The following is a 19,430-nucleotide window of genomic DNA, read 5'->3' on the forward strand; positions in this document are numbered from 1 at the left end:
CCAAAGATTTACTCTCCCTTTTTCCTATATGACTTCCCAGATTGACTACATTTCCCTTGTAGCTAAATAGGCAATATAATTAAATTTTTGCCCATAGACTGTGAGCAGAAGTTATGTGTGCAAATATGCCTCACTTGCTTGAAATAAATTGCTTTTCTAAGGCTTCCTGTCACTTTTCTTCCAAAAGCTGAAATATAGAGATTGTGGAATCTTTCATGAAGTTGAAGACAATAATGGCCTAGGAAATCAAGAATAATTGACTTGGAAGGAATTGGATCCCTTAATGAGATGGGGCAAGTTTACTCCATCAGTCTGGAAACTACCCCACCATTCATACACATTTCAGATTATTGAGAAAAGAGAAAATATTAAGCCACCATATATTTGGGTTTCTTCATTATAGCAGTTCATTATAACAGTTGAGTCTTTAATTTAACTAAATTTAACACATTTAATTTAACTTTAACACATTTATTCATGAATGGTGACATATCATTAACATACATAATATCCCAGGAAGGAAATTTTTATGTATCTTTTATTTTGTTGGAAAAAGTATAACCTTATTGGGTGTAGTGCTGTCAGGGTACAATATTTCTGTGTAATTGTTTCCATATTAATAATAGATAATAAATTAAATAAAATATCCAAATTAATAATCCATAAAAACAACAAAAATGGAGTCCTGAAAAATCCTGAAGGTAGATATTATTATTCACATTCTATAGATTAAAAAATTGAATTCGGAGAGATTAGAAGACTTACATAAATTCAGGGTACCTGGGTGGCTCAGTTGGTTAAGCATGTTTGCCTTTGGCTGAGGTCATGATCTCAGGGTCCTGGAATTAACCCCCCTCATTGGTCTCCCTGCTCAGCAGGGAGTTTGCTTCTTCCTCTCCCTCTGCACATCCTCCCCACTTGTGCATGCACACATGCTAGCATGGTCTCTCTTTCTCTTAAATAAATAAATAAATCTTTAAAAAAAAGACTTACATTAATTTACACAACTACTCAAGTAACAGGTCTCAAAGCCATTTGTGAACTATTTACTTTAGTGTTTATTCTAAGTACTTCACACAGCTTAGTAAAATTAGAAGTGATTGAAGTACCTTAAATGCAAGCTGGTGCAGCCACTCTGGAAAACAGCATGGAGGCTCCTCAAAAAGTTGAAAATAGAACTACCCTATGACCCAGCAATCACACTACTGGGTCTTTACCCTAAAGATACAAATGTAGTGATCTGAAGGGCACGTGCACCCGAATGTTTAATAGCAGCAATGTCCACAATAGCCAAACTATGGAAAGAACCTAGATTTCCATCAACAGATGAATGGGTAAAGAAGAGTGGTATATGTATACAAAGGAATACTATGCAGCCATCAAAAGAAATGAAATCTTGCCATTGGCAGCGATGTGGATGGAACTAGAGGGTATTATGCTGAGCAAAATAAGTCAATGAGAGAAAGACAATTATCATATGATCTCCCTGATATGAGGAAGTTGAGAGGCAACGTTGGGGGCTTGGGGCTAGGAAAGGAATAAATGAAACAAGATAGGATCAGGAGGGAGACAAACCATAAGAGACTCTTAATCTTAGAAAAAAACTGAGGGTTGCTGGGGGTAGGGAGCTAGGGAGAGCGTGGTGGGGTTATGGACATTGGGGAAGGTATGTGCTATAGTGAATGCTGTGAAGTGGAAACCTGGCAATTCACATACCTGTACCTCTGGGACTAATAATACATTACATGTTAATTTAAAAATTAAAAATAAATAAATAAATAATAAAATAAAAAGGGATTACTTAAAAGAAAAATAACAAACCCACTTAAGTCTCCACCCAAACTAATCAGTCACTTAATCAACAACTCTGCATTGTCAGCGATATTCAGGACCTCTTCATAGGGAAGAAGGTAATAGTCCTTTCTAGCCTGTTCTCCACTCATATAGAAGAACATGTATATGTAAACAGGTGCCACACTGGGGAAAGAGGAAGTACAATATGACCAAGCCCTTTTTATGTTTTAGATACTGCAATAATGAGGTAAGTCTTATTACTATAATTGAAAGTCCTGGAGAGGTTAAGAGACTTGCGCTAAGTCACACAACCAGTAGCTTTCAGGCTTGGGATTTGACCCTAGGTCTGTGAAGACTCCAAAACTCATGTTATTATCACTAAAGTTTGTGGGGGAGTCCCTAGATGTGACTGAAGTTTACCAGAGGGTAATTATTTCCCTTCAAGAAGTCAAAGAAACCTTGGTAGAGTTGTTAGAGTTAGATCTGGTTGGGATTTAGATAGGGAGAGAAAATATGAACACAGAGAAAGGGAAGATAGCTTGCTAAGGGAGCCAAGGTGTGAGTGAAAGATGGAGAGGGGTCCAGCGCTGTTGGTAGGGAAGGTTTATGCTGGCGAACATGGGGACATTTACTTCATGGCTCTAGATTTCCATGAAGGGAGTCTGGAAATGCCAACTGCCTTCTTGATACCCCTCCCTTCCCCAGCCCAGTCCATATCTGTGAGGTCATTATTCTGGGCACCTGAACCTGGGTTTGGACTGCCCCAGGTTCCGTGAACTAGGACAAAGTTTTGGTCCTGCTCTCTGTCTAAACTCACACCCTTTTATATACATTTGGATCAGAAATCTGAACTGGCCTTTGTCTGAACACCAGTGACAGCCAGGCACCCAGCAAAAAAAGGTACTTAATTGCTCCTTCAGGGTCCACTTAGAATAATAGCTGAGAATGGGTGTCCCCAGGTGTCTCCCATTGGTAGTGACAAACTTTGCTGAAGATGAGTCATAAGTTCTTGGCAGGATTAGCTTAAATAGGGGAAGAAAGCTTTTATCTAGACTGATCTTGTCCTAGATTGCATACTGCTTCAGTGTCACCATGCTTCCAACCTCAGTCATGACTGATGGCGAAAGGATGGCTATACATAAAATCCATTAGCTCCACAAAGGTGAAGAATTTTTTTCAAGGTAATAAAGAGTATTGTGAAGATGGCTCCTTCTTTTGGGTAATATAAATGGATGAGAAACATTCTGCTCATAATTCTAAGTATGCTTAATTTTTATCATTAACTATTTATAAAACCTGATATTTTTCATTTAGCTGACCTATAACCATTAACATTTACAGATTTATCACTCTGTATTATTACTGTTTTTTTTTTTGCCTAAAACCATTTTTTAAAATTTCTTTTCAGTGTAACAGTATTCATTGTTTTTGCACCATACCCAGTGCTCCATGCAATCCGTGCCCTCTCTAATACCCACCACCTGGATCCCCCAACCTCCCACCCCCCTGCCCCTTCAAAACCCTGATTGTTTTTCAGAGTCCATAGTCTCTCATGGTTCACCTCCCCTTCCAATTTCCCTCAACTCCCTTCTCCTCTCCATCTCCCCTTGTCCTCCATGCTATTTGTTATGCTCCACAAATAAGTGAAACCATATGGTAATTGACTGATCACTAAATGAATAGACTAACTAAGATGCAAAGACTGGCTGAGAGTTAGGGTTTGCATTCATACCTCAATAATAATAGTAATCATATAAATTCTTTGTTGATTTTTCTTTTTCTTGACTTTCTTTGGACATTCAATAAAGTGAGATTTAGTGGGACAACTAGCAAATTACATAGCAAAGAATTCTAGGCTGGAATCCCAAAGTCCTGGGACTAGATACTAGCTTTGTCACTAATAGTCTGTGTGATTAGGGTAAATCACTTGGATGCCTCTGTGACTTTACAAAAAATGGGTTGGACTAGGTAGTCTTCAAAGCATCTTTCAGATTTAAGCCCAAACATTTGAGAATTTGGCATTTTCTTATTTTTATTTTTCTGTTCTTAAACTATTTTTGCAATAGGAATATTTATCTTCATATGTAACAGATGAACATTGGATTTATTATATGGTGTCTGAAAATTCTCAAACTTCTTTAGAGATAAAATTAATAGAAGTAGTCAACTTCCTCATTATTAATTGAATACCTTACAATAGCAACAATTCTTCACTTTTGAAATTATGAACAATAAATTGGAACTAAGATAAAATTTCATTAAAAATCATCTTTCACATAAAATCTAACCTATCTTTATGAAAAATGAAGTGAAATGAACATTTTAATTTCAGGGATTTGAGGACACTTTGTGTTGTTTCTTTAAAGTAATCAAGTCGGGCACCTGGGTGGCTCAGTGGGTTAAGCCGCTGCCTTCGGCTCAGGTCATGGTCTCAGCGTCCTGGGATCGAGTCCCGCATCGGGTTCTCTGCTCGGCAGAGATCCTGCTTCCCTCTCTCTCTCTCTGCCTGCCTCTCCATCTACTTGTGATCTCTCTCTGTCAAATAAATAAATAAAATCTTTAAAAAAAAATAAAGTAATCAAGTCATCCAAGATGCATTATTATTTTTTTTGAAACTTTAGGGCTGGAGGGTCTGATAAGCGTGGAAAATTATCACTGTTTAAATGTCCTGTCACCCCACGTGTGGAAAATCATGTAGTTTGCATGTAGTACATGTTTAAACTTGACAATTGGTACCTGAAATCTTTTCCTTTTCCTTCATACCTTTGGTAATAATTCTGTAATGCTTGATGAGGATAAAAGACAATGTCCTATGGATCTCAGGAGAGAAAGTTTTTTTGTTATTTTCAGAAGAGGAAGTGACTGGCTGAAGTCCAACAGAGATTTATGGTCATTCTCACAGAAAGAATCTTGGCTTCCAAATTCTTTGATCTTCCTGTTGACCAGTTGGATGAGGAGACTGTCCACCTGCTGTGGAAATTATAGTGAGAGGGTAATTATCAGGGGGAAATTTGTTCCCTGAATGTGAATCAGTTTGTTGACACTTCCTTGTGCTGAGCACCTGTTCAAAACTTCCATTTAGGTTTCAGTTATTTATTTTTCTGTCCTCACTCTGGAGTTAAGAGAAAGACTGGGTATAAGGTTTCCTTCCTAATAGTTTCTTTTGGTACTCCAGTCATGCTGTGTGATCGACCCACACACTGCTGCTCAGTGTTTGGTGATGGAGGTATCTGTCTCCTCTTAGGTGTGGCTACAGCCTTAAGAGTCTCTGGCTTATAATCTGTGTGGTGGAGTGGACTGAGGGATGACTGGGGGGTGTCAGGTGGTTAGAATCCTAGGGAGGAAATCAGCGGTAAGTGGAGAAACCTTACAGGGGGGCATACATGGGGCAAATCCAACTCTGTCCCCTTTTCAGCCTGCTTCAGCTTTTCTGTCTCTAGTGGTCTCTGGAGTTAAACAGGAGTCACCCATCAGACTATGTTGAGGAGCCAGTAAAGTTCCAGGAGAGCAAATAAAATCTCCAGATCTACAACCCGAGCTGTACAAAAATAACATTCACTAATTTTGTCCCGAACATATATGAAATAAGTTTAAGACATATTGCATTTGTTATCTCCGGCAATGTGATGGGGCTGACCCGATACCTTGCTGCTGGGAAGATGCAGATGGAGTTCTGTCATTTGCATCAGCTTTGAACAGAATTTATACTAAAACAGCCTATTGCTCTGAGTCAGAGAGATTTTATGCTCTTCTATTCAAAGAATCATCTTCACCTTACAAAGTGGTGACATGACTTGATTGTAGGTATTTAGTCTTCTTGTATAAACCTTTTAACACTTCAGTGGCAAATATATTTATTGAAGTTTGACAAAAAACAGAATTCTTAATTGAAAATGAGCATCTTCCTTAAATGGACCCTTTTAATGAATAGAGAGTTGAAAAGAAGGGAAAAGCAAATGTGGTACCATGCTGATTTCATCTTAATACAGAATGTGCACTGTGTTGAGAATAGAAATCACTCTGCTTTTATTGCTACTGGACTGTTTCTTACTATTATTTCAACAAACATATCTGGAGACAAAGTGGTGTTCAGAGATGAATGAGGCAAATGCCTCAGTCTTAGAGGACCATACCGTGAAGTGATGTGCAATGGGTTCTAGGATAGGAGTCAGTACAGAATCCTGAGGGGTCACAAAGGAGAGAGCTTTATCTTTATCTCTAGGGAAGGGATGTTAGAAGAGGTTGGAGATGATGATAGACCTGGTTCATGAGAAAGAGAGCATTTCTGGCTGAGGGAGCTGCAAGAACAAAGCCCCAAATCTGGCCAGACTGGGGGGTCTTGGGTGTGGCTGGAGCTTGGGCTTTGAGGAATGAGATGAGAGGGAAGACATTGTCTGGAGAGGAGGTGGATCCAAGGTACCAGCTGGGGGCATTTATATTGTCAGACCTGACTTTTAGAAAGGTTATTAAATGGAAAAATCAGAAAATACAGAGAAGCAAAGACAAAGAAATGAAATCAAGTACAATTTATCCCCACTATTCAAATTCTGTACTGTCATTCACCTGTTGTTTTTTCTCCAGGTGTATATACAAACATAAGTTTTTTTTCTTAAACTCAAAATGAGATCCCTTTGTATACACTAGTTTTGGAATTTTCTTTCTTTTACTTTTGTATTTCTTCATTCTATTTTTATAAGCATCAGTAAACCCTTCTAAAGCATCATTTTGATAGGTATAGAGCATTACACTATATTAATACATCATAATACACTGACCTTTAAAAGTATAGTTGTTTTTGCATTTTCAGTATTATAAATAATGCTGTGATGACACCTTGAAGATGCTCTTAATTATTTCCTTAGGCTAAATTCTAGAATGGAGGTTCTGGCTCATATTGAGTATGAATTTGAAAAGGCCTGCCTCTTGGCACCCATCCTATTGTTCATCAAAACCAGGCTTTTCAAACTTTGCCAAATTATGGTTCATAAAGATTGGATTGTTGATTTAACTTGCATTTCTTTGAGGTTTAATGATGCTTTATGAATTTAATTGGCCATTTATACTTAGTTTTTATGAGCTAAATGTTCATGCCCTTTGCCTGATGTCCTACTGGAATGTTTCTCTTCCTTAATAAATCCCAGTATATCTGTATAATATTGCTCATGGCATGATGTCAAGTATGAATGAAACGATAGGAGCCTGCTTTAGAATACCTCTCATTTCTCTCTCTAGCCCAGAAATCACACGAAGCTGTGGGTAGAGATTCACCTGCTAGTCCTGGAAACCCCTCTCACCCCAAGAACCATGAGTAACCAGACACTAGTAACAGAATTTATCCTGCAGGGCTTTTCCGAACAGCCAGAATACCATGTGCTCTTATTCAGCTGTTTCCTCTCCCTCTACTCTGTGGCTCTCATAGGTAATATCCTCATCATTTTGGCCATCACCTTTAACCCTGGGCTTCATATCCCCATGTACTTTTTTCTGTTCAACTTGGCTACTATGGATATTATCTGCACCTCTTCCATCATGCCCAAAGCCCTGGAGGATTTGATGTCAAAGGACAGCTCCATCTCTTATGGGGGCTGCATGGCCCAGCTCTATTTCCTCACATGGTCTGCATCCTCTGAGCTGCTGCTCCTCACGGTCATGGCCTATGACCGGTACGCAGCCATCTGCCATCCTCTGCATTACAGCACCACAATGAGCAAGGCATTCTGCTGCAAGCTGGCTACAGGTGTATGGGTGCTCTGTGCCTTCAACACGGCCATCCACACAGGGCTGATGCTACGGTTAAATTTCTGTGGCCCCAATGTCATTACCCATTTTTTCTGTGAGGTCCCTCCTCTGCTGCTTCTCTCCTGTAGCTCCACGTATGTGAACAGCATCATGATTGTCCTGGCTGATGCATTTTATGGCATATTGAACTTCCTGATGACCATCATGTCATACAGCTTTATCATCTCTAGCATCCTCAAGATGCGGACTGCAGAGGGGAAGAAGAAAGCCTTTTCCACCTGCTCCTCCCATCTCATTGTGGTGTGCATGTATTATACTGCTGTCTTCTATGCCTACATAAGCCCAGTCTCCAGCTATAGTGCAGAGAAAAGCAAGTTGGCTGGCGTACTCTATACTATGGTGAGCCCTACACTGAACCCCCTCATCTATACTTTGAGAAACACGGAAGTCAAGGCAGCCCTCAGGAAGCTTTTCTCATTCTCCAGAAATTAATTTCTGTCTTCTGAAGCTGTTGTTGGAGACTACATGTTGAAGTCCACAGTGGTTTCAGAGACTCTCCAATGAGTAAGGTTTTGGAAACTACTACTAATGAATCAGTGTGTTTACTAATAGATTCTCTAATGACTTGAAGAGCCATTATTGTTATTCATCTTGCTTTCTTTTAATCTTGTAATTTTTATATTTTCTACCTTTTTTAATGATTTAAAAAAATAAAAAACATTTAATGAGCATTAAGTGTTTAAAAGCACATTACTCATTTGATAAAACAGAGCTCATTTGATCTATATCCTTAAGAGGACATGGGGAGTTGGGAGAAGGGAGCTGGGGGAAATTGGAAGGGGAGGTGAACAATGAGAGACTATGGACTCTGAAAAACAATCTGAAGGGTTTGAAGAGGTGGGGGGGGGGTGGGGGGAACCAGGTGGGTGGGTATTTGAGAGGGCACGGATTGCATGGAGCACTGGGTGTGGTACAAAAACAATGAATACTGTTATGCTGAAAAAAAAAAAGTTTAAAAAAAAAGAAAGAAAACTCGGTTTAAGTGGTGCCTGGGTGGCTCAGTCATTAAGCGTCTACCTTTGGCTCAGGTCATGATCCCAAGGTCCTGGGATCGATCCCCACATCGGGCTCCCTGATTGACAGGAAGCCTGCTTCTCCCTCTCTACTCCCCCTGTTTGAATTCTCTCTCTGATATTTCTCTCTGTCAAATAAATAAAATATTTTTTCTAATTATAATAATTTTTAAATTAATATATAATGTATTATTAGCCCCAGGGGTAAAGTCTGTGAATGGCCAGGTTTACACACTTCACCATAGTACATACTTTCCTCAATGTCCCTAACCCCACCACCCTGTCCTTACCCACCTCCCCCAAGCAACCCTCAGTTTGTTTTGTGAGATTAAGAGTCTCTTGTGGTTTGTCTCCCTCACGATCCCATCTTGTTTCTTTTATTCTTTTCTTACCCACCAAACCCCCAATATTGCCTCTCAACTTCCTCATATCAGGGAGATCATATAATAAAATCTTTTAAAAATTCAATTTAAGAATATAGCAGTATCCATGATGGTGAATATAAAAAGAAAAGACATAAAGACTGTTGCGTTCCAGGGTGTGGTGTGGATGTACAAAGATGAATGCAATGTGGAAGGAGCCCTGCACTGGTTGGGGAGAAGATCTGGATTCATATTCAGACTTTCAGAGCACTCAACTCACTTCAGCTGTAGTTTCCTTCTAAGTGTGATGAGGAAAATAAATAACCCAGAGGTGCTGTCAAGACCGAACAAGAGAACTGAAGACAATGCTGTCAAGTGCTGTCTAAGCGTAAGATTTTATTGTGTTGGGTTATTACTGAGGGCAGGAACAGCCCAGGAAGTCTGGATGTCACAGCCCCTCACCTCTGCCTGCATCAGGGTGACGTTTGTGGTGGCTAGCTGGAAAGGGTAGGTGGGGGTTAAGATGATCCAACCACACAGGAAGAGGCTGCAGGGATGGCAGTGGATTCAGCTAAGACGCAGTGAGAAGCAGCATTGAGATAGGTAAATGAAAAGCCATTCTGGTGGTTTCTGATGTAGAGTGGATCCTGTTTATCTCAGGGATCCTCAGGCTCATGAGTGAGACCAGCTCTGCTCAGGAAAGGCCAGATGGGGTTCCTGATAGATCATCCATATTTACTTAGTGGATTCTCTCCCAGCTTCCTAAAGCCTTTCATATTTCAGGCCCCAAACTTTTTCCCCAAAATTTCAAATGCAAACAGTCCATTTTAGTTTTCAGGTCACTTTCTTCCCTGTTCAGTGGAGCCCTGTGTCAGGTTCTGTCCCTCTGAGCCCTATGTGAGTAACTGGTCCTTCTCTCTGTGACCTCTATGTTCAGGTCAGCACCCTTCCCTGCCAGAGTACTGTCTTGCTTGGAGTTTATCTTCTCTAGATCATTCCTTTCTCTAGAACATCTCTAGATGCCTTCCTTTCCTTCAACAGACTTGATACCTGATTATTTTTTTTGATGGCTCCTTTTTACAGCAGCAAATTTGCTTTTCTTAGCTGAGACAGAGATGTAGCTCTTGCTTCTCGGATGTTATCTCTTAAAATTAGTCCTTGTGATTTCGTGTAGACAAACTCATGATGCCACAGGCATCCAGCAGGCAGCATTTTCTATGATCGGCTGATATGACTTCACATTATCAGTTCTTTGGCAAGCCACAGAAGGGAACTGTTAGAACTTCTGATTTACCCATTTCTCTGCTTTTTGTCTTTGATAGTGTCTATCAGTCAAGGGAGGCTCACCCTTTCTTCAGATGTTTCTCCAACCACAAGCCCTTACCCCTTTAGCCTCCCTGACTCAAGCAGATCCTCTGTAAGTGTTCCACCAGATTATTTCAACAGCCATATTTTGATAAAGGGTCTGGATGATGGAGATAAGATACGGGCTGTGGTACAGCCATCTCCTCCTCCATGGAGGCTGCTTTATTTATTTATTTATTTTTAAAGATTTTATTTATTCATTTTTCAGAGAGATCACAAGCAGGCAGAGCAGCAGGCAGAGAGAGTAGGGGGGAAGCAGGCTCCCTGCTTAGCAGAGAGCCTGATGCAGGGCTCAATCCCAGGACCCTGAGATCATGACCTGAGCTGAAGGCAGAGGTTTAACCCTCTGAGCCACTCAGGCACCCCTGGAGGCTGCTTTATGAACTGAAGTCTTAGCCACATTCCTGTCCTTTGGTTCCAGACAAGGAGGTACTTCTAGTCTTGTATTTTATATTGGCTTTCCTTTTTCTTCAGTTTAGGATTGACCTTTGGTTACCACTATACCAGAGTTTGTCACCTTTGACCTTGTTGATTATGGCAGGTGCCGTCCTGTACATCTAGTAAATAAGCGGCATCCTTGGCCTCTACCAACTAGATGTCAGTAGAACCACTCCAGACAAGAATGTCTCTAGACATTGCCAGATCTCCTTGGAGGTGAGGAGAGAGCAAAATCATCTCTGGGTGAGAACCACTGAGGTCCAACCAACCAGTCTCTCTCACTTTTGGGATTTGTAGTCACTGGTGTGCCACTTCCACCACTGACTACCTCTAGTCAAGGTAGCTTCTGTGTGTCAGGTCTGAGACTAAGTACTGCCACAATTTATCTTTGGTTTTCCAGGAACACTGTAAGAGGCTAGGTGATACACCCAAGTTCTACAATGAGTGTGAGGTGGGGATAGGATTTCAGCTCTAGCTCCATGAATCCAGAGCATATGCTCTTATCCACCAAAGCATATTAGAGCCTGTCATGGACTCCACCTTCTGCCGCTGTCCACGGTTGGGACAAGGGACTTTGTTAACAAGCAGCAAACCTGCTGCAGCTCCTGTCCGACCAGTGGGTTTGGAAGAGCAATCTTTTGAAAGTGTTTTGAAATGGAGCAACTGGCCTCAGCAGAGGACACAGATTTACATCCTAATAACATTTTTGGAGGAATACTGAATTTGTGTGATGATGTCTATTACATACTTAACAGAGATGAGAGATCTGAGCCAGTTCCCCAGATGTGATTTCTCAGAGGCCCGTTTGGCAGGGGCAGGCATTTATTCCAAGAGAAAGGGATGTGTAAGATTACAGAAGCCTTGTCCCATTTAATTTCCCATTGCATGGAACAGATTCTTATTCTATCTTTTTAAATTTAATCTAAGATTCTCCTTTCTCTTAGGAGATTGGAGGGGTTGCTTTCATCAAATACAAGCAAAAGGTTATTTGGCCCACGTCATCTGGGAGCTACAGAGCCCAGAGGCAGGGCTAGTCCTTTGTTTTCCATCACCCACTGGAGTGAGCCCAGTAGCCTCCTTAGATTGATCAGCTAGGCACCATATTTTGGTCATACTATGTTGACAGCTCAGCTAGAGAGTACACCTGGCATTCTCTTAGAGAAACATGAGATGAAGAGAGGGTCTGGGCTTTTGAAGACAGTGCTTCCTTACATTGGCTTCGTGTCAGATTTGAGGACCAAGTCATGATTAGTTCTTGCTTTGTCTTCTTTTGGGGGCGGATAAAGCAAACCTCAGGACTTCAGTGGGCTGGGATTTCCCATACATCGGCGTCTGAATCTATTGGTAGTGTGATGCTGAGTTGATCTACTGTCCTGTCCTCCCACATGTTGCCTTTTCCACCTTCAACACTTGTACTCTTGTACAGGCCATGGTAGACTTGTACAGGTTATGATATGCTTATGAGAAGAATGAGACCCATCAGAATACTTCATTTTTCTGGATTAGAATGAATTATGATAATTAAGTAGCCCCATAAATGTGTGTTTTCTAAAACAAAACTGTCATCCATGTTTCCTGTATTGGACAGTGGAAAAACTCAGAGACCGAATTATAATCCATTCTCCACTCAGATTCCTTGGGATGCTAATTAATCTACACAGCGTCACTTTTGTGTGGGTATACATGCCAGGAAACACAACCACATTCTTCTGCTTCCCTCTGTGCTGGGATAGCTGCTTGAGCTAGTCTAGATGGGGAGGTCTTGAGTTGCTTGGGCAACAGCTGGCTCATTATTAACCTATTATCTCTCAGCGCCAACCCCAGCTCTGGAACTCTGAGCCAGGGGTTCTGCAAACCATGTTTCAGCTTTGCAGAAGGATTTCTGTTAGTCTCTGCCCAGAGGTAGCTCCAGAGAAAGACTGAGCTGCTAGAGGCAGAAAGGACTTGTTCTGTTCCACTTGCTTCCTGTTTTTGTCAGCATTGCTGTAATACTCTTTCTTAACTCTGCAGCAGTCATTGGGCCCAGGAGCAGCAGCTGGCTGCAGTTTTCACACTTGCAGGAGTACCGTTATTAGCCCCACAGAAACAGTGTCCTGTGGTCACAAGTTTTGCCTTCTTAGAGGTTTGAATCCCAGCTCAGCAGGAGCTCTCTCCTTCAAGATCCTGAGGAAGCAGCACTCTCTGAGGAGTGCCTATGCCTCAGGGGCCTGAGACCTAGCTCCATAGAATCTCTTCACACCACAGGAAGACCAGGGCTACCCAGGAAACACACACCCAACAGAGATCTCTTACCTAGCTCAGTGGCATTCCTTCTCTGGGCTTCTCAGTTACAACAGCCTTAATCTTTGTCTTGGTTTCTCCAGTCCTAGGAGATGAAGCTTTCTTCTGCACTTGCTGTCTCTGTATCACCTCAGTGTTTGCTTCATGCCCTTTTGGTCCACCAAAACTTGTCTAACCAGTTCCTACATTAAATCTTCTCTGTAAAGTTGTGTGATACTGTTTCTGTTTCCCAACTTGGACATTGATGGAGGCTTCCATTCAGTGGATGTTTGCTTTAATGTTGTTGCTGCTGCTGCTCCTATGGTCTCCAGCAGGAATGCTTCAGACTCTGACAGATCTAAGCCATACTCCATCAATTTCTGTCTCAGACATTTGATAGATGATCAAGGGCCAGAGCCTATCCTGCTCCAGGAGCTAGGAGACCATAATTCTGATTTTGTTGACATTTCTGATGACCTTAGGTGGTATTTATTATAAGAGTTAAGAATTTTTTCAGGCTTTCTCTTACAGATTTAAGGATCTTTAAAAAAAAAAAAAAGTCTACATGTTCCTCATTGCACAACTGGGCTGGAGAGAAATCTCTTTGAATGCTCTAGAGGACTTTCTCCTGACCTCATTCATAGTTTCAGAGCTTTTATTTTATTCTTTGTTCTTGGTGGAGTGTTCTATAATTGTTGGCTAGAACCTGATAGCTGATGGTCTTGAGTTCTACATCTTAGTGATTTTTTTGGCTACTTGTTTTTATGAATTGTTGAGAGAGGGACAGTGAAGTATCCAAATGTAATTGTTGAATATCTTTTTTTGCCTTTTAGTTCTATCAGTTTTTACTTTACATATTTTGCAGGTCTCTTGTTTGGTGCACATATCTAGGATCACTCTATCTTCTTGGTGGATTGATGCTCTCATCATTGTTTAATGTCTCTTTCTGATTTTGGTTATTTTTATTGCTCTGAAGTCCTCTTAGTCTGATATTAATATAGCCACTCCTGCCTTCATTTGATAAATATTTGCGTGAAAATCTTTTCCCATCCACTTACTTTCAAACAGCCTCTATTGCTATATCCAAAGTGAGGGTTTGTAGACATCATATAGTTGGGTTGTGATTTTCAGTCTATTTTATCTATGTTTCTTTCAATTGGTATAGCTAGACCATTCACATTTTGATGTCTTAGGGGTTAAGTCCATCATTTTACATTTTGTTTTCTGTTTGTTTTTCATTTCCATATTTTCTTTTTCCTGCCTTCATATGGGTTACTTGAACATTGTACAATAATTCAATTTTGATTTATCTATAATGCTTTTAAGTGTATGTATTTGCACAGCAGTTTTAGTGGTTGCTCTGCATATCATTTCCTTTATGTTCAGAGAACTTCTGTCCATTCTTTTAGGATAGGTATGCTGGTGAGAAATTCTTACAGTTTTCCTTCATCTGAGAGTGTCTTTATTTCCCCTTCATTCCTGAAGGATATTTTTACTAGATGTAGGATTCTATATATTGGCAATACTCTTATTTCAGTGCTTGAAAAAATATTGTGCTACTTCTTTCTGGCCCCCATGGTTTCTGATGAGAAATTTACTGTCATTTGAATTGTTCTTTCCCGTGGGTAATATGTTGTTTCTTTCTTGCTGCTTTAAATTTTTCTTTCTCTTCAATTACCAGAGGTTTGAATATGTGTCTTGATGTGGATATCTTTGGATTTATACTATTTAGAATTTATTCAGCTCCTTGGATTTGTAAGTTATATTGTTTGCCAAATTTGAGAAGTTTTCAGCCTTTGTTTTTTCCAAGTCCCTTTTCAGCCCCAGTCTTTTTCTTTTCTTTTTCAGACTCTAGTGATACAAATGTTAGATCTTTTGTTATAGTTCCACAGATCCATGAGGCTGTATCTGTTTTTTTTTTTTTTTCAGTTTGTTTTCTTTTTGTTGTTCATTTGGGTAATTTCTGTTATTCTTTCTTCAGTTCATTGATTTTTCCCTTTATCTCCTGCATTCTGCTGTTGACCCCATCCATTGAATTTAAGGAAAAAGTTAATTATGATATTTTTGAGTTCCAAAATTTCCACGTGGTTCTTCTTTATGCCTTTTATTTCTTAGTTGGAAATTTCTATTTTTAAATTTGTTCCAAGCATGCTTGTAATTGGTCATTGAAGCATTTTGTGATGGCTACTTCAAACTCTGCCAAATAATTGTAATATATCTTGCATCTTGATGTTGGTGTCCATTGATTGTCTTTTTTTCATTCAAGTTGAACTCTTCCTTGTTCTTGGTGTGAAAGGTTATTATCATCTGAAAGCTGGGCATTTAGCTCTTTTTTGAACCTGGTGTTTTGTCTGGTATTCTTTGACACTGCTCTTGGAGATTAAGGGAGAGCTTTCCTTTATTACCACAGGCGGGGCTATAATTCCCCCACTTGAGCTTTCAACTCCACCTTAGTAGCACTATGAAGTTGGGACTTTATAAAATCTGGGAGGATTATATGCAGTCTATTTTTGAAGACTTTTATGGAGGACAATAGACATTTGGGAGTCCATATTATTGTATTTGCGTATATAATGAAAAGGTAGGTATGATTTTTGTATTACAATTTTCTGTTTCCAACAATGCCCAATTAGTAGCCACCAGGGATCCTAGAGGGACATTGATCTCTAACTAGCTATGTTCTATATTTTAATGAGGTCTTGTGTGTCTGGGGTTTGCCCACTGGTCCTGATGGATCCTGAGTGGTGTCAAGAGACTCCTATGCTAAGAATATGATGGGCAGAATTAATTTCACTTTTATCTAAGCTTCCAATGACATGCATATTCTCCTCAACCTAGAGAAGTCAGGAGATGGAAATGCATTTTACCTACCCTGGAATGCATTTAAGAAGCGTACTATTAGAAGGGACCAATTTGAGTGAGGAAGTTAATGTCTTCCACTATGCCCTGGAGCATTTGCCAACAAGCAGGGTCTCTTTCTGGTGGTGGCTAATGCAGGAGCAGAATGGGAGTTTGGGGAACCTAGAGCCTGCAAGGAAGGTATAAAAGTTTTTGGAATTCCAGATTAACTTACCCCCAGATTCCAGTAGAGCACTAGGGACTATATGTATGTATGTAATCCTTTCTTTTCCAGGATTTCCAGGATTTCATCAGGCCAGATTCCCATGGAACTTTCACTTTACCCCAATTTTGGAAAGTTTTGATTTCATATGAAGAAGCATGTTTGGGACACATGATGCACATTTTGAACATTTCTCTAGGACAAATTAGGGTCATTTCAAATGCAAGTGCTCTCCTCGACCCCCCCAACACACACATTTCTAAGTGCCTAGATCAGCATTTTGGTTTATTGAAAGAGTGAAAGAGAGGGAGACTGAGTTCTGCTTATTGTGAGCTACGTTTGGGTGAGTACATGACTGTAGTGTGATTGGCTTATTTTGCTGTTTGTTTATTGTGATTTGAAGCAGAGTCTGTTCCTCTTCAAGCTGATTTAACATACTTAAAAGAGTGGGGCTTGACTAAGTCACCCAGCCAGTTTAGAGATCTGAGATGAACACTAGTTGACCAGAGTGACAAAAGCTCACATAGAGAAGTTTATGGATTTAAACGGTAACAGAGAATATTTTATTTAAGTGGACAATATAAGAGAGAATGAATCAGAAAACAATTGCTGGGGCACCTGGGTGGCTCAGTTGTTAAGTGTCTGCCTTCAGCTCAGGTCATGATTCCAGGGTCCTGGGATGGAGCCCCTTGTCAGGCTCCCGGCTCTGCAGGTAGCCTTCTCCCTCCCTCACTCCCTCTGCTTGTGTTTCCTCTCTGGCTGTCTCTCTCTCTGTCAAAGAAATAAATAAAATCTTAAAAAAAAAAAAGAATCGCCAGAGTCAAGGCATACAATTTCTCTATCATCATGCTAGTACCTCCTAAATGTACGGACTGAAAGGGTCAGAAGATATTCTACCTTAGATAGATGACTTAACACAGGAGGAAGGGAAAACTCTCCTCTTTTACTGACTAGTCTCAAGCTCTGTGGGAAAATGGCTGATGTGTGTCTCCAACAATATAATTAGTGTCCATCTGCTACTGTAGCACTCTCTCACTTTAGAGGGCAGCACCTGGAACCAAAGGAAGTTTTCCTATAGGTGATGTTATGACTTCAAATATGGATGACAAATCCTAAGGATATCATTGGGGAATATTTTTTTGTGGGATGACCTACTCATGACAAGTTTTTTTTTAAAGGTTACAATTTTCCTTTTATAATATTTACCCTGTGAATGCATGATATGAATGGTACCTTATAACTAATAATCAGATATATTACTAAAAGAAGGATTTTTTTCTGCTTGCCAATAGACTGTAGAAGAATGACTAACACTTTTAAAATTACATTATTTTTTATGAAAACTTACAGCCACATGCACAGTTCTTTTTTTGTAATTTAACATAAATATATTCATAGATAAAAATTTACTTTTACTTAAGTGCAACAATTAGACATAAGATATAATGCTTAAAATAGTAGAAAAATCCAGTCACCGTGACTACACTATTTTATTTTATTTTTAATTTTTCCATTCTGAAAAAAAGTTTTTTGATTAAAGTATAGTTGACACAAAATGTTACTTTAGTTTCAGGTATACAATCTAGTGATTTAACAACTCTATATGTTATTCTATGCTCCCCACAAGTATAGCAACGTCTGTCACCATACAACACTATTAAAATACCATTGATTGTATTTTCTATATTATACCTTTGATCCCTGTGACTTATTCATTCCATAACTGGAAGCCTGTACCTGCCCTCCACCATTTGCCTACACTGTTTGATGTGTTTAATAAAACAAAGTTCTTCATTCTTTAGTTATGAAACTCTACAACATAGCTCATAGAATTGAAGAAATGGAAAGTCAGTGATGGAGCATGCAAGAAACCAGACAGAAGTTCAGGAATTCATCCTGGAGGGCTTTCCTAATGTCCAGCACCTTGGGAAGGTTCTCTTCATGGTGCATCTGTTGGCATACCTGACCTCCGTCATGGGAAACATACTCATAATCACCATCACCTGGGTTGACCATTGTCTCCAGACACCCATGTACTTCTTCCTTAGCAGTTTCTCCTTTTTTGAATGCTGTTTTATAACCACTGTTATTCCAAAATTGCTGGCCATCTTTCTGTCAGGGAAGCAATCAATTTCCTTTGCTGCCTGCTTCACACAAGCCTTTGTCTTTCTTTTCCTGGGAACAACTGTTTTCTTCCTTATGGCTGTATTATCCCTAGATCGGTACTTGGCCATTTGCAAACCTCTGTATTACCCAACCATCATGAACCAAAGGATATGTTTCCTTCTAGTCATGGCCTGTTTAGCTTTGGGCTTTGTCCTCATGGTGGTTCCAGTTATAATGCTTTCCCAATCATCCTTCTGTGGCCCCCATGTCATCCCTCACTTCTTCTGTGATTTTGGGCCCCTGATTCATCTCTCTTGTTCTGATACCAGATCTACTGAATTGTTGGCCTTTGTCCTTGCTTTGGTTATCCTTTTGACATCCCTTATCATAACCATCATTGCATACAGCAACATAGTAGTGACAATCATGCGACTACCATCAGCCAAGGAGCAGCAGAGAGCTTTCTCTACCTGTTCCTCTCACCTCATAGTTCTCTCACTGATGTATGGCAGCTGTGTGTTTATATATGTGAAACCAAAGCAAACAAACAGGCTGGACTCCAACAGGGAGGCTGCCCTTGTGAACACGGTGGTGACCCCATTGCTCAACCCTGTCATCTACACTCTGCGGAACAAGCAGGTCCACCAGGCTCTGAGGAATGCTCTGTCCAGGGTTAGATTGCAAAAATAGAACAAGAGACTGTCAGAGGAGAATGCCCTTTCTCCATCTAATTCAATCTCCCTCCTATTTCTGGTATCTCCTATATAGACTTGCAAATGTGTTTTTAGAGGTTCTGCTTGTTTATTCTTAGAATAGGGGCCAATTTATCTTGTAATCCAATATACTCCCCTATTTGAAAACTCTAACTTTCTTTTTTATGTTGAAATGAAATTATCTTCCCAGATCTGTTCACTAGTTTTAGCTCAATAGGATTAAACAAATTTTAATGAGTAGCTTCATATACATGATACTGTTTGATGCATGTGGAATCTCAAAGTTGGAAAGGTGTGTTTTCAAGTGTCTACTTGTGGTAAGTGCATGGAGATGAAAAATGAATTCACAAGAATTAAGATTATCAAACTGGTTCAAGGATAGATGCAACATGGTCTCACTATAATGATTTTTGAAGGACATATATGTATATGTATCTGTCATGATATTAAAACATTACTCGAAATGACTCAATGCAATTGTTTTCAATGGTGCATAGTTTTTTTTTTAAACAATTTTATT

General features: G+C 39.9%; 2 protein-coding genes across 2 annotated transcripts; both read left to right on the forward strand.

Moving 5' to 3' along the window:
- The first annotated feature begins 7,047 nt into the window (after positions 1-7,047).
- LOC125084914 (olfactory receptor 13A1) lies at positions 7,048-8,025 on the forward strand. The gene has a single exon (XM_047702886.1). It carries the CDS (start codon positions 7,099-7,101, stop codon positions 8,023-8,025), a length of 927 nt encoding a protein of 308 aa, XP_047558842.1. The 5' UTR covers positions 7,048-7,098.
- A 9,920-nt stretch (positions 8,026-17,945) lies between these two features.
- LOC125084913 (olfactory receptor 6C4-like) lies at positions 17,946-18,887 on the forward strand. Its single transcript, XM_047702885.1, has one exon. The coding sequence runs from the start codon at positions 17,946-17,948 to the stop codon at positions 18,885-18,887; it is 942 nt and encodes a 313-aa protein (XP_047558841.1).
- The last annotated feature ends 543 nt before the right edge of the window (positions 18,888-19,430 follow it).

This window comes from Lutra lutra, chromosome 14 (genome assembly GCF_902655055.1).
Source record: "Lutra lutra chromosome 14, mLutLut1.2, whole genome shotgun sequence".
Classification (NCBI taxonomy): domain Eukaryota; kingdom Metazoa; phylum Chordata; class Mammalia; order Carnivora; family Mustelidae; genus Lutra; species Lutra lutra.

What these genes read in the sequence shown, in the direction of transcription:
- LOC125084914 (XM_047702886.1), top strand. Translation starts at nt 7,099, where the DNA reads ATGAGTAACCAGACACTAGTAACAGAATTTATCCTGCAGGGCTTTTCC.
- LOC125084913 (XM_047702885.1), top strand. Translation starts at nt 17,946, where the DNA reads ATGGAGCATGCAAGAAACCAGACAGAAGTTCAGGAATTCATCCTGGAG.